We start from the raw sequence: 14823 nt of genomic DNA, 5'->3' as shown, positions 1-14823 counted from the left end.
CCATGGTACATGCACACCTTGAATAGTGTGTGTAGATCTGGTCACCCATCCTAAAAATATATATATTGGAATTGGAAAAGGTACAGAGATGGGCAACTAAAATAATGAGGGGTATGAAACAGGAGGAGAGATTAAAGTGACTGGGAATTTTCAGCTTAGAAAAGAGATGACTAATGGGGATATGATAGAGGTCTACAAAATCTTGACTGATGCGAAGAAAGTGAATAAGGAAATTTTATTTAATCCTTCACATAACACAAGAACTAGCAGTCACCCAATGGAATTAATAGGCAGCAGATTTAAAAAAAACAAAAGGAAGTATTTCTTCACACAATATAAAGTCAACCCAGGGAACTCTTTGCCAGGTGATGCTGAGAAGACCAAAACTATAACAGGATTTTAAAAAGAACTAGATAAATTCCTGGAGAACAGGTCCATCTGTGGCTATTAGCCAGGATGAGAGGGATGCAACGCCATGCTCTGAGTGTCCCTAGCCTGTTTGCCAGAAGCTGGGAATGGGCAACAGGGGATGGATCACTTGATGATTACCTGTTCTGTTCATTCCCTCTGAAGCACCTGGCCTTGACCACTGTTGTAAGACAGGGTACTGGGCTATATGGACCATGGGTCTGTTGCCAGCTCAAAGAGCCCAAGGCGGAGCAACAGCGGGGTTCGTTGCCCGGTGTGCGTCGCACTAATTATCACACCAGGGTGGAGAAGCAAAACCAGGTTTATTTGAGTCCCAAATAAGGTGTCAGGGAGAATAGCATTCTCAGATCCTGCACGCCCGCTCACAGGCGGGGTCCCAACATTTATACCCCCCTTGTTTGTGTAAGCCTTTTGTTCGGTTTTCCCCCTCACCCCTCCCTTCCCAGCAACAGCTACATTAGGCATTACATTTCAGTGTGTTAGAAAAGTTCTCATCCACAGGCTTATCTTTTGGCCTTCACAGAACAAACGCATACAAATTTTCCTTCCCCCTCTCCCCCTCCTCCCCGCCGCTTCTGCTGTTCCAAACTCCTACATTTGCAAGCGGAGATTGCTGACAGCTACACATTTTGCTTGCAGTCTGTTAGCATCTTAGGCTGGTTAAAGTTCACAGCATGTAAGAACTTTGGTTCACTTCAGGCCCAAAGTCACAACTTTGGTTTACTCAGGCCTAGTGGCACCAACAGGTCTGACCCAGTATGACCATTCTTATGTAAAAATTAATTATAATAATAATGTTTAGTACAGAAACTCCCCAACATAATGACCTCCCAAGATAGCAACAATGTGAGATAACAACCTTGGCAAATACTGCATTTTAAAAATCTTGGCCTACTGGGAAACATATTTATATAAGTTTCCATTCCCAGTCACAAATCTAGCATTCTGGAGCAAAGTGACTAAAATATAGTCCAACAAACAAATGTTTATTTAACATGCCTTCACTGCACTCCACTCACCGATGTTGTCCTTGGTCAGTGGAGACTCAGAGTTCAGAGGTGCTTTCACATGAGTTCACCTTCCAGGTGGGGGACAAAAAGGCACAGTTTGCTCTGGCCATGGCTGTTCGTTGTGCCACCATTCACTCCACCACTCTGTTGCCAATGGCCCTGCGCAGTCACCTTCTGCTGTCACCTACCACTGTGACCTCTGCGAGTTGGTCTCTTGAGGTTCCACCAGCTCTCAGTGATTTCAGCTGAGCTCTCAGTGCGGGAACCTCGCTGCTAGTGCAGTCTGGGCTGTCTCTTACACAAAAACACTGTACCCACAGGAACACTGTCCACACAACAGGACTAAGCACTTAGACCTGATTGTCAGTGATTTCAGCTGCAGTGGTCACTTAACAGAACAAAAGACTATCTATGGAGCCTAATCAACTCTGTCTTTAAACAGTGGAGAGGGACAGGTCCCCACCCTCTCTCTTGATGCCTTCAAATCATCACAGACTAAGTACAGTTCTACTGCCCTTTACTTATACAATAAGAACATTTCATCCCCCATTCCCCCCACATTCAAGTGGTTTGTAACCCAGCCCCAGCCAAAATCTATCACTTGGACAACACAGCTCTGTTTGCTGGATCCCTAGGTAGATTAGGTGTGAATGTAAATATAATCTGGCCCTGAAGCCTTAGCCCCCATCTCATCACTAGCTGTCAGGGAGAATTCATTTAGATTTTGCTTACAAATCATCATTTGAAATTATTAGGTTGGCCAACATCACCGAAATGAATGCACTGACAGCATAAAAAACAGCTGTATAAGGAAGCAAGGAAGCTAGTCTATGTTCATACTTTTCAAATCTATTATACTTTTTCAGATACACATATTTTATCATACACTGTATAAGCTTTTAAAGTATGTATTAATGTTTCAGTTTAAATTCAGATTTCCAAACAGTCACTACATTGGTATGTAACTAGCTCACAAAACTGGGGGGGGGGTGTTGGGAAAATTCAGGGGGGGTGTAGGGAAATCACTGGGGGCAGCCCCTCTAGAAGTGAGAGCGGAGTCACTTGTCCCCGAGTCAGCATCCAGAGAATAAACCCAGAGCAGCTGGCAGTCCTGGTCCTGGTTGTTCCTGTGCCTTTGTGAGTCCAGATACCGAACCGTTGGATGTGGAATTGCCTGGCTAGGCTGCAGGGCTAACCCTTTGGTTTGTGTTCCCAGATTAATCTCCACTGTGTGAAGATCCCTTCAGATCTGTGCTCTGTGGATATAAGCAACAAAAATCTGGTCTCAGTAAGTAGGAGACGCTCTCTAAAATAAATGTGGAGAACCACCTCGGATCCTGAGAGATCCCCTGTGTTAGCTTGTGAGTGTCCATGCTGCAGGCAAACAGCGTGTGAGAGTGCAGACACCTACTTCCTCCCAGCAGCCAGGCCAGACAACTGTGCACTTGTAATATAACTCAGTGGTTCTCAATATTTTTGGGAACAGGACCCATCTGTAAACCTTGCCGGCCTGTTGTGACCCAGTAAAAAGCTTTAGTGCAAAAAAAGCTGGCTGATTTAAATATTTCTTACCCATGATACGTAATATACAATACAATAGTAAGTATTAAATAAGTACACTGGCCATACTGTAGTGGTGGCGCCTGTGGATAGATGGCTGGTGAAAATATTCTTGGGGCGGGTGGCTGAGTAAAACTGTCAGGCCCCACACGAGTGGATGGCAGGGCACGGGGGTGTCCCTGTCTCTATCCCAGTCCAGTGCGGAGGGGAGGCCTCGGAGAGTCAGGGGGCACACGTACCGTGTTGAAGAGTGAGCGTGCCTTGCACTCACCCTGCAGTAGCGGCTCCTATCCCATTGGCTTTTGCCACTTGGAGATTTTCTGTGTCAGGCTCCTCTGAATAGGCCATCTGCCCACCTCAAGAAGACAAGACAGGAAGGGGAAAGAAGGGGCGAAAAGATCACCAGTCCTTTTGTGAAGATGGGCAGCTGGGGTTAGAGGGGTGAGTGGCCCTGTGAGGGGCTAAAGTGGGGTTTCTGGGTGAGCCATAAGGGTCTGAAGCAATTGAACACCCAAGTTAACTCTGCAGTGAAGACAGACCCTCAGAGACCTGCTGTCCATTTTCAGAATGCACATAAGAAGCAAATACTAGGAAGTGCTACAGTTTAGGAGTTGTGAGAAAAAAAGACCCAGCTATTTCAAACTGGGTACGAACGCTTGTTTTTCTTTCCCTTCTTTCAGGCTAAAGAAGATGACTTTGGGCAGTTTGATTCCGTCGCTTATATCAATGCTACAGAAAACCTATTGACATTAGGTAAGCAGGTACATTGCTGAAATGTAGATATATCTCTTAGACAGAAGCATGTAATACAGGGAAGCTAAGCATCTCTGAGCTTATGGCTAGAATCTCACAAATAGGTTTCAAAAAGAAGGCACACGTGGCGCCCCTATGCAGGAGAATTGCTCCCCACCATCCAGTGGATTTCCTTGTAGAAGAAGTTCTTATAATAATGCTAATAATGCTTAGCTCTTACATAGTGTTTTTCATCACTAGATCTCAAAGCGTAAGAAGGAGGCCAGTATCACTATCCCCATTTTACAGATGGAGAAACTGAGGCACAGACAGGTGAATTGACTTGTTCAAGGCCACCCAGCAGGCCAGTGGCAGAACAGGGGATAGAAACCAGGTTTCCTTAGTCCCAGGTTTTGGGAGCAAAGGCCTGACAGATATCTGCTCTGATTTAACAGAAATTGCAGAGTAATCTTGTTTAGTGTTGCACATATGTAAGAAAGTTGCAATGTAATCGTGTTTGTGAGGAAAATCAGAAGATGCAAGCAACTACAGCACTAGAAAAAACTGGTCTGAGCTGGCACAAAACTTGTACTGGCGGGGGTGGAGGATTGATAGGGAAATGAGATACTAATACATAGGTATAAGAAAAGATAACAAAAAGTTATATATAAGTCAGCCTAACAAAGGGAAGTTGAAGCTGTGAATTGTCTGGTGCTGGAGGTGACAGTGGTGAGATCATCCTGATGTGCTTTTCCCACTTGTAAGTAATTGATCACTACTTGCTCGCGGTTTGCCTTTATACAGATTGGTTAGACCCACTTGCAGAGTGGTGTATTTCAAGCCAACACAAGCCTAGTGCTGTTTGATCAGTTATTAATTTGAAGAAAATAAAATAAACTAATTTCAGGCGAGAATAAAAAAATTAAGCTAAATGTTTCCTTCAGTGGTTCAGGAATACATGCAGGTCAGAGAGGAGGAAATGTGAAACTGACTTACATCTTTGAAAAAGCGCAAATTATATTGGGCCATCATGTATTGTAGAGATTGTGTTGAGCTGAGGTGTGGTTTATATTTTCTTTCAAATGTGTTCGTCAGTAATATCAAGAATTTCCAGAGTTGTTATAATTAATTACAACATTTTGGAAGGGATATTAAACCTCATGCTACAAGATTTAAGTGCATGTCTCTGCTCTTGGAGCTCAGGATGAGACCTAATGTGGGGGACAGATTGCCCCACATCTGCCTATGTGGCTCTTATACCCTCCTCTGAACCATCTGGCACTGGCCACCGAGGCAGGCTATTGAACTGGATGTGCCTTGGGTCTGATCCATAAACTGACCATCTTCCATTGTACCTGTTTAATCTTTACTAGCTTTACAATAGCATGAGCATAAGAGAACTCTGGGGCATGTAATCCAGCTGGTGGGTCATCTTTACGGTGAGTTAGCTAGGATAGGCCAGGGAGTATTGAAGTTTGGATGATTGGCCATGCAGAGGAAGACTAAGGCTTGGTCTTGGCATAGCTGCCTCAATCAGGGATGTGAAAAAGCCCACCCCTGCCCAGCATAGCAATGCTGACATAACTGCGTCTACACTGGGGGTTATGTTGATGGAAGAGTGCTTCCATTGATATAGCTAATGTAATTTGGGGAGGTGGTGTTCCTGCCTTGACAAAAAAAGAAACAACCTTTCTGTGGGTGCAGGCTGCTTCGGGGCGATGTTGGCATAGCGATGTCAACCTAGCTATGCGGATATAATCTCTGCAGTGTAGACATACCCTTAAACGTGACAAAACTGTGGGAAACTAAAAACAATGATGGTCAGGCTAAAACACTGAGGGATCGAAGATGTCAGCTTATGGGTGGGGTCTGTGAAGGAGCACGCTAGAAGAGTTTAAACACCCAGCATGGTAGGAGTTCATGCAGGGTTTTAAAAACAAAGATGGCAGCTGTGAACTGGATCCTGAAATATATTGGGAGCCATTGGAATGATCTGAGGATGGGATGATGTCATGCTTTCTTTTATACATGGGAAGAGAAGAAGCAGTATTCTGTACATTCTGGAGTGTAGGGAGTTGGAGAGCTACAGGGAAGGAAGTTGCAGCCATCAAGGTAAGAAGCAACCTTGAGGCATGGATGAAGACTGCAACTGAGACAGGTTCATACATGGTCAATGTGGCTGAGGTGGTGAGAGCTGCATTTGCAGGCATATTTAGGGATATGCAGCATTGCTCCTGACACGGCCAGTAGGAGAGGGGATCGGAAGAGGGGCAATGGTTGGCATTATTTTGTTGGAAATGGACCAATGCTCCTGAACGCGTTAGGCCCCAATCCAAGTCACTGATAGCACCTGGAGGACTGCCTGTGACACTGACTCCATGTGTTATTAATTGCAGGATTGGGGTCCCAGTTGTGACCCATGTGGAGGCCATTCCAAATTCCCAGGAGTCACCATAAAATCAAATTGCAGTCTCAGTTCTTTACTTAACAAAAAAAAGACAATGTTAACCCCCACCTCTGCACTCCAGTGACTCTCCTGATCCTTGGTGGGACAGATTGTTTAGGGTGCCCAAACTCCTGCTCTTTATTGTTTAAAAGGGCTAGCAGTTAGCTTCCATGTCGGCCAGTGTTTTGTTTCAGCTTGTTTTGCTCAAGAGTGGGAAGCGATGCTGAAAATTAACATTGATCATTTTACAAAAAGGAACTCTGGATAGCTCAAGAGGTAACAAATAGGATACAGAGTCTTTCACTTTGACTGCCGCCCAGGTCAATAATGACTAAAAGCTGTTACTGTCTGATGGCTGTTCACTGGCCCTTCTATGAAGTGGCTTTGATGGCCTCAGTCCAGTTCCTAATGGACATGGGTACACACTATGGGGGGGAGGGATAGTTCAGTGGTTTGAGCATTGGCCTTCTAAACCCAGGGTTGTGAGTTCAATCCTTGAGGGGGCCATTTGGGGAACTAGGGTAAAAATCTGGGGATTGGTCCTGCTTTGACCAGGGGGTTGGACTAGATGACCTCCTGAGGTCCCTTCCAACCCTATGATTCTATATATGATTAAACATTCACTAGAAATGGTACTGAGACCAGAGAATGAATGGCAATGGAGACTGAACTCATAGAGGTGGTAGGTCGCTCTAGGGAAGGCTTGAGGCATGGTGTGGCTTTCACTGCCATTACCCATGATGCACCTGATGTTTATATAAACAGGGGACTTTGGTTTCCAGGGTTGTCAAGCAGGATTCTCTGTTTGGTGTCTCCTTGTGGTTCCCTCATGTTGGACCTCTGACACCCCATCCCTGTTTGTTCATTTTTTTGTCCCCCATATTCAGTTAAGCCCTAAGTGCTGCCCCATCACTCACCTGAGGGGGTGGGCCTTCTATTGCTGTGTGCGTTCTGCCCACCTCTCAGGATTTAGGGGCCAGTGCTTTTCACCAACACTAAATTCACTTATAAGAGATTTTCAAGGCAGCATGAGGGAGTTAGCTGTCCATTTTCCATTCATTTTCAGTGAGAGCTGGGTCCCTCACTCTGTTAGGCCCCTTTCTTTTTCTTTTTTTTAAAGGCTAGAATTTCAAAACAAAACCATATAAATGATCATTAGAAAGAAAATCTGATTTGTTTTTCTCTTCTAGAAAAACATGGTCCCACTCTCTCCTGCCAGCTGGGCACCTTGGCTGGTTCCACAGCAAGATGTCAATTGTTCTTTCAATGCAACTTTCTCATACAACTTGTTTCTCTTTTTATTCATTTAGAAGCATTTCGTAAGTTTTCTGGGCTAAGGGAACTAGAACTTTCCTTGAATGGACTAAGAAATCTTAAAATCAGCGCTGGAGACTTTCTGCACTTGGAAGTAAGATTAGAGGGAAGGTGGAAACCGAACTCATCTTCTACCCACCCACATTTAGAGTTGTAATAGCAAGGTGTAACATTACTGAATATTTGTTATTAACATTATTTAACAGGGTATTTAGATTTCACTGTGGATATTGTAAAGGAAACCTGAGCAAAATGGTGAAGATGTGGGCAGAAAATACAATGAGGAATTCAATAAGGAGATTTTTATCTCTTCACCTTGGGCACAGATGTGATTCACATACTCCATTGGTGACAAGAGAGAATGTACCTATAGGCTGGTTGTTACTCAGTATTTCACATGGGATACCCATGTTGGAGATTAGTGGGATGAGATGGTGATGCCTTCAGAATTGCTTTAAATTCCCAGGCTGGCTATTTTTGGGCATCTTTCATTCAGACACTGTGAATAAGGAACATTGAAAAGATTTTTCTGATACTTTTATGGGAAAGGTCATTTTTAGATACAATTTTTCAGTGTCTAACTAAAGCCGCACACCTACATTCTTTAGAGTTGTTCTTTTAAACCAAGTATGTTCGTGATTAGAGGAAGGAGCACGGTGTAGTGTTTAGAGCACAGGACTGGGAGCAAGCAGACTAGGTTTTATTCCTGGTCCTGTCAGAGGTATACTGTGTGACCTTGGGCGAGTCAAGGAACCGCTCTGTGCCTCAGTTTCCCAATCCCCTGAGACCTCTTCCGTTTGCAAACCAAGCTAGGCTTACACTTCACACACTCAGAATCGTTTTGAAAGTGCTTTGAGAAGGGGAAGGTGCATCAGAAGTGCAAGGAATTATCAAAATATTTCTACTAATAGTGACTCGAAAACTCTTCTGTCACAAAATCTTCCTTTTTCAGTCACTTCCCCGACAATTTCTATTTGCCTGCTCGCACCTGAACTGTTGTCACAGGTATCAGATGCATCTGAGCAAGGGCTCAATGCTGAGCTCGTCCTGCAAAGGCTGAGCATCCGCCACCCCCACTGAAGTCACTGGAAGTTGAGTGTCACCATCACCTCATAGGATCGGGCCTCACTGAATATTACTTATTATTATTTATTAATATCCTGTATATATAGGAAACCATAAATAGTTCCAGCAGAGGCCAATGTGTTTGTTTTTTTGCTACATTGCTAATTTCTTTTACATTTCCCCTAGATACTGGATCTTTCGTATAACAATTTGTCTCCTGAGGATGTTCGGACATTGGGAGTTTTGTCTCAACTTAAGGTTCTTCACCTAACGGCCAATGGACTTCGATCTCTTCCTTCTGACCTGGCAGTCTCAGAGAAGTAAGTCCAGAAAGAGAGAGAATTGTGAAGCATTATTCATTTGACCCGAATAAAAAGACAGACTCTCACTGTGCATTATCAGTCTTTCTGAAATGTAACCACGGCACTGTGCTGTTTAAAAGACATGCTATTGTGGGTAAGGTGAGGATCATGTAGCAGGTTACATTAACATGACTGTTGGACGGCTGTTGTCATGGCTGCCAGGCCAAGGATTGACCTTATCTTGACAGTGATCACTTCTTACCTTGAAAACTGAAACCTGTTTTTTTTATTTCTGGGTAAAAAAAAATCCGTCGGTGAAAGAGCCTCCTGGCTGATGGCAGAGTGAGTGTGACCCCCTCTGCCCTCCCAGGAAATACGGAGTTGGCCAGCAGGTTAGATTCCAAAGGCACACAGGTTTATCATGGAAAATCCAGTTCGGTCAGTTAGCTGAGGAAGAGCTGTCTGAGCTGCAGACTTCTCTGTCGGTCAGCTCTGAAATTGAGCTCCACTGGCAACGGATGCCCATGAGACCAAATATTCCCCTCCACCTCCCATGTAGGGTGACCAGATGTCCCAATTTTATAGGGACAGTCTCGATATTAAGGGCTTTTTTTAAATATAGGTGCCTATTACCCTCCATCCCCTGTCCTGATTTTTCACACTTCCTATCTAGTCACCCTACTCCCATGGGTGATTGGGCAGGACAGAGCCCCCCTTACTAAAGGCTTGTACACAGGGTGCTGAACACTCTGCATACAATTCAGCAAAGCACTTAAGCATGTGCTTAGCTATAAGCATGTGATCAGTCCCGTTGACTTCAGCCCCCTGAGGACCATGGCACCACCTGTCCCGTGATCAAGGTGGGAGAAGAATCTCCTATCCACCTCAACACCCAAGGGTTGGGGTTTTATTTAACAGCTGCCTCCCCTAGAAATCTAGGACCTGTTCCCATCCCTCTCCCCTACCATTTCACGCCCAGCTGCTGTCTCATATCCCAGAGCGGAGGCAGAGGGCCAATCCGGGAACCTTTGTATTGCAGAATCTTATCTGTGCACTCCAACAGCTCCTCCTGTGTCAGCTCGTTCCTCTGTAACTTAAAGGGGCCCAACCCTCTAAACTGTTGGGTGTCTCCTGGGAAGTTCTGAGCACTTAAACTCCCATTGAAGTAAAAGGTCCTCCACACCTCTTAAGAGGAGCCTGTCAGCTGTATGTCTGTGGTTTGAATCGAGCTCAGGTTGGTAATTACCCCAAGTTGTTACTAGCTAGCTGTTCAGTTGCCGGCATGGTGGCCTAGTGGATAGAACACTGTAGTGGGACTTGGGAGACCTTGGTTCTGGTCCCACCTCTGCTGCTGAGTGACCTTGGGGCAAGTCACATCCTCTTTCTGTGCCTCAGTTACCTCTGTTAAATGGGGATAAAGATACTGACCTCCTTTGTAAAGTGCTTTGGGATGTACGGATGGTAAGAGCTAGGTGTTCTTACGTGTGAAATAGTTAAAGGAGTCTTCTCCATAACTGGCTCCTGTGAACAATTTCCCCCTCATCCCTGAGCGCCCCCTTGTGGCTGGGCAACCTGATGCTGTGATTACCATCCCACTTAACCTCTTGAGCCCCTTTGGACTCTACAACAGGCTCAATAATACCCCTCCTTGGGACTGGTTTGTTACCAAACCATAGTGCAAACAGTCTGTAAGAAAACTCCCAAAACATGGACCATTTATCATCCCCAGTCCTTAAATTCCCACAGCATCTGGGAGATCAGTGTGGCATATACCACACTCTGGCATCTTCCCCCACATCCATGTTCTTCTTTGGTCCTCTCTTGTCCTTTTGCCTGGAGTTACTGCAGCCCTTCCACATGGAGTGTAGCCCTGCTTTTCCCAGCAGCCCCTTCCCCAGCCTCCTTGCTGGAAATTCATCCTCACCAGGGGACCACCCATAACTCCCCCAGTTCCATTAATCTCTCATCTCAGAAAGGCTGTAGGCTGGGCCCTTCCACTGCTCCCCTGGCCCTCAGCCCTCTCTGGTTCCAATGTGGAGACATCAGTGGGTCAGCCCCCCTGATACTCCCCTGCCTTCAGCAATATCTAGTCCTTGGTCCCAACTTGGAAGTCAGCAGGCAACTCCCTCTGCTGCTGCCTTGAGCCTTCTCCAGTTTTGGGACGTCAGCCGGCAAACCACTCACCTACTTGCCCGCCTGCCCAGAACCTCCTCCAGGGGCCTTCTCCCTCTCTGTTCATGGCTTCCAAGGCCAGAATGGATCATTGGGATCTAGTCTGACCTCCTCGATAACACAGGCCACAGAGCTTCCCCAAAACAATTCCTAGAGCAGAGCTTTTAGAAAAACATCCAGTCTTGATCTAAAAATTGCCAGTGATGGAGAATCCACCACAACCCTTGGTAAATTGTTCCAATTACCCTCCCTGTTAAAAAATGTACACCTTATTTCTAGTCTGAATTTATCTAGCTTCAACTTCCCGCCATTGGAGCGTGTTATACCTTTTTCTGCTGGATTGGAGAGCCCATTAGTAAATATTTGTGTCCCATGTAGGTAATCGAGTCACCCCTTAACCTTCTCTTTATTCATCTAAATAGACTGAGATCTTTAAGTCACACTTTTCTAATCCTTTAATCATTCCCATGGCTCTTCTTTGAACCCTCTCCAATCTATGAGCATCCTTGTTGTGGTCACCAGAATTGGACACAGTATTCCAGCAGCAGAGATAAAGTAACCTCTCTACTCCTACTCAAGATTCCCCTGTTTATGCATCCCAGGATCATATTAGCTCTTTTGGCCTCAACGTCACATTGGGAGCTCATGCTCAGCTGATTATTCACCATGCCCTCAAATCTTTTTTAGAGTCTCTGCTTCCCAGGATAGAGTCCCCCATTGTGTAAGCATGGCCTACATTCTTTGTTCCTGGTTGCATACATTACATTTAGCTATATTAAAATGCATGTTGTTTTCTTGCGCCCAGTTTACAAAGAGATCAGATTGTGCTGAATCAGTGACCTGTCTCTTCATTATTTACCAGTCCTCGAATTTTTATGTCCTCTGCAAACTTTTATGAGTGAGGATTTAATATTTTCTTCCAGGTCATCAATAAAAATGTTCAATAGCATAGGGCCTAGAACCAATTTGTGTGGGACTCCACTGGACACACACTTGCTCGATGACTATGGCCTGTTTACGAACACATTTTGAGACCTATCAGCCAGTTTGTAATCCACTTAATGTGGTGCCATATTAATTGTATACAGTTCTAGTTTTTAAATCAAAATGGCGTGTGGTACCAAGTCAAATGCCGTACGGAAGTCTAAGTATATTACATCAGCACCATTAGCTTTATCAACCTAACTTGTCATCTCATCAAAAAACGGTATCAAGTTAGACTGGCTCTGTTTTCCATAAGCCGATGATTCGCCCTGTCCTCTTACTAGGCCAAACTGGGAGCACCTGTTCTGGTATAGGGGAGCCGGACCTGCTTCATTAGAGGGGCCAGCTGATCTGTGACAACCCCCTTGTTGGCTGTTGGAATGAACGGGCCAAGCTTGATATTTATTAGTTAGTGCTCGCATAGCGCTTAGCAGGCAGAAAGCCTTAGGGTTTTGTATAACTTTACTCCCCGGAGGATAAAAACAAATGATTTTTTAAAAATTAAGGGAAAATCAGATTATTTTCATTTAAGTTGGATTTTAAAATAAAGTGATCATTTTTGTCTTTTTAAAAGCTAAGCCATTTAACCATTTTCTGTTTAAATCTGAATTTATGATAAACTACATAAAGGCCTAAACTTGCTACACTCTCTTCATATAATATAAATAAATGTAATAAACGTACTGAGCACACCTCATAAACTTTGACTAAAAAGTTTGATAGACTCAATCGTGGGAAAACTAACTTTTTAGGTAAAGTGTTATAAATATGGCACAATATTCTATACTGCTTTAAGTTAAGTATCACAATCATTTTCAGCCTTTACAAAGGAGCGATCGTTGAGACTTCTTTTTTCTAAATGTCAGTATTTTCTTCTTTCTGTGTGTGTGTATATGTGTGTGTACGCAGAAAGTCTTTTACCTAGTTACCAAGTTCCATTTAGTAGAAATACTTCTATTTTAATATTTGTAGTCTATTCATTAGTCATCTAACATTGTTCAGAATGTAGCTTCTAATGTAGATTTCGATAATTGGGAAGTGTGGGGAAAAAATACGATAGATTTATTCAACTACTAACCCTCTGCCCCCAACCTTGAAAAATGCGGTTTTTGTGCATATTTGAAATTGAGTTTCAAATTTCATCCAAACGAAGCTTGATACAAGTAAGAAGTGAATTATTATCTAGTAAATAAGAAATACATCATTTACCATTTTCTAGCACACTTTTGCCAACTCTCATGATGTCTCACTTAAAGCCCAGGGCTCTTGGAGAGAGGTGATTATATGAGAATCTCAGCTTTCATCTGAAAAGATAAGAAGTTGCTAGCCCTCCTGGTTGCAGAGAATGAAAATGGGACCCAAGTGAAAGCTCAAAACCCAGAACCCAACCTGTATTTTATTTTTAAAATCTCTTGATTTTTAAGATAATCTTGTGATTTTTTGGGGGGGGCCAACTCGTTATTTTTGAATGTTTGGGGTTGGCAATACTACTGACAATAAAAAAATGGAGACATTCCAAATGTAAATAAATGTTACGTTGAGCTGTAGGATTGCTTAAAGAGATATGTACAGTCGTAGTGTATCCTGCTCGTTAGCAAAAGAAAAGTACAATATGTATTGCAAAGGTTATATTTAGCTGTAAGTAATCAAATTAACATGTTTTAATGGTTATCACAACCAGTGAGATTGAACTTTTCCTTGGGAAAATATCTAAACGTACACATGGAAAACATAATTACAATCAGTTGTTTAAATCCAGGGTTTCTGCCCGCTGATTTAAACTGTGATTGAAACCAGTGGTTGAAATCAATCTGTCCTGCTGACCCTCTTCTTGCCCCGGAGGGGGTCCCTGAGGCCGGGGGTGAGGCACATTAGTGGGTGGTGAAAGGGAAGCATGCGTTGCTGCAGTGCATGCTGTACCTGTTTGGTGGAGAGGTCGTCAGCGTCACTGTCCAGAACAAGGAAAAGCAAAGAATAAATATGTAAAAATGAAGGGTTGGATTTAAAGAGCAAACTCACGGGGAGAACTTCATGTAACTGACCATAATGATTTAGATTCCGATCCCCCTAGGCCTTTGCTCCTGTGGGTAGACCTCACACACATGAACAATGCCATTGAAATCAGTGGGGCTGCTCTCCTGGTGAGGGTGACTCCCACCCATAAGGAGCCCAGACCTGAAGGCCTAATTGTTAGGGGTACCAAGCACCACCAACTCCCATTGACCTCAGAGGTGTCGTGGGAGTTAGGGTGATCAGCTCCTCCCAGGATCAGGCCTTCAGTCCTTGCTCAGACAGCACTCCCATTGAAGTCAGTGATCCTGAGTATGGCCCTTAGGCCCAATCCTGCTCCTTTGATGCCAATGTCAAAACTCCCATTGTCTTCTATCGGAGCAGGATCTGCTTCTTAAGGACTGTTCCAATAATATGCTTAGAACCATCTTTAACATCGCTAAACCATGCCAGAAATATACTTAACGCCTCTAAATCATGCCAGTAACATGCTTCGAACTACCTATAACATATGTAACCCATGCCAGAAACATGCTTCATGCATCTAAATGCCAGGAACATGCTTAGAACCACCTAATCTTGCCCATAACATACTTGAACAGCTATTAATAATTTATTAACCCTTTATAAACCATTTAAAAATGGAGTCTTATTGGAGCCTGTACTTTAAAAAGGTAATGTGTAAAGACCAAGGCTCATGTCTCTGGGTGAACCAGTGGAGATCTGTTTCTTGCGGAGCAGGGAAAAACGTGTTTTTGACTTCTCTCCACCTGTTTGATTTATGAATGAGATCCCTTTT

General features: G+C 43.9%; 1 protein-coding gene across 2 annotated transcripts in view; it reads left to right on the top strand.

The window, feature by feature from the left end:
• XRRA1 (X-ray radiation resistance associated 1) overlaps positions 1-14823 on the top strand; it is a 65596-nt gene that overhangs the window by 35005 nt on the left and 15768 nt on the right. The window contains exons 4-7 of one of the 2 annotated variants that reach the window (XM_039539589.1): positions 2656-2727; positions 3680-3752; positions 7488-7585; positions 8743-8876. In XM_039539589.1, coding sequence (XP_039395523.1) covers positions 2656-2727; positions 3680-3752; positions 7488-7585; positions 8743-8876 — 377 coding nt within the window. The remainder of the gene's footprint in view (positions 1-2655; positions 2728-3679; positions 3753-7487; positions 7586-8742; positions 8877-14823) is intronic. The other variant, XM_039539594.1, reaches the window with a different exon arrangement.

Source organism: Mauremys reevesii, linkage group 1 (genome assembly GCF_016161935.1).
Source record: "Mauremys reevesii isolate NIE-2019 linkage group 1, ASM1616193v1, whole genome shotgun sequence".
In the NCBI taxonomy this organism is placed as follows: Eukaryota; Metazoa; Chordata; order Testudines; family Geoemydidae; genus Mauremys; species Mauremys reevesii.
Note: the sequence above shows the minus strand (reverse complement) of the source record. Positions and strands in the feature narration are given on the sequence as shown.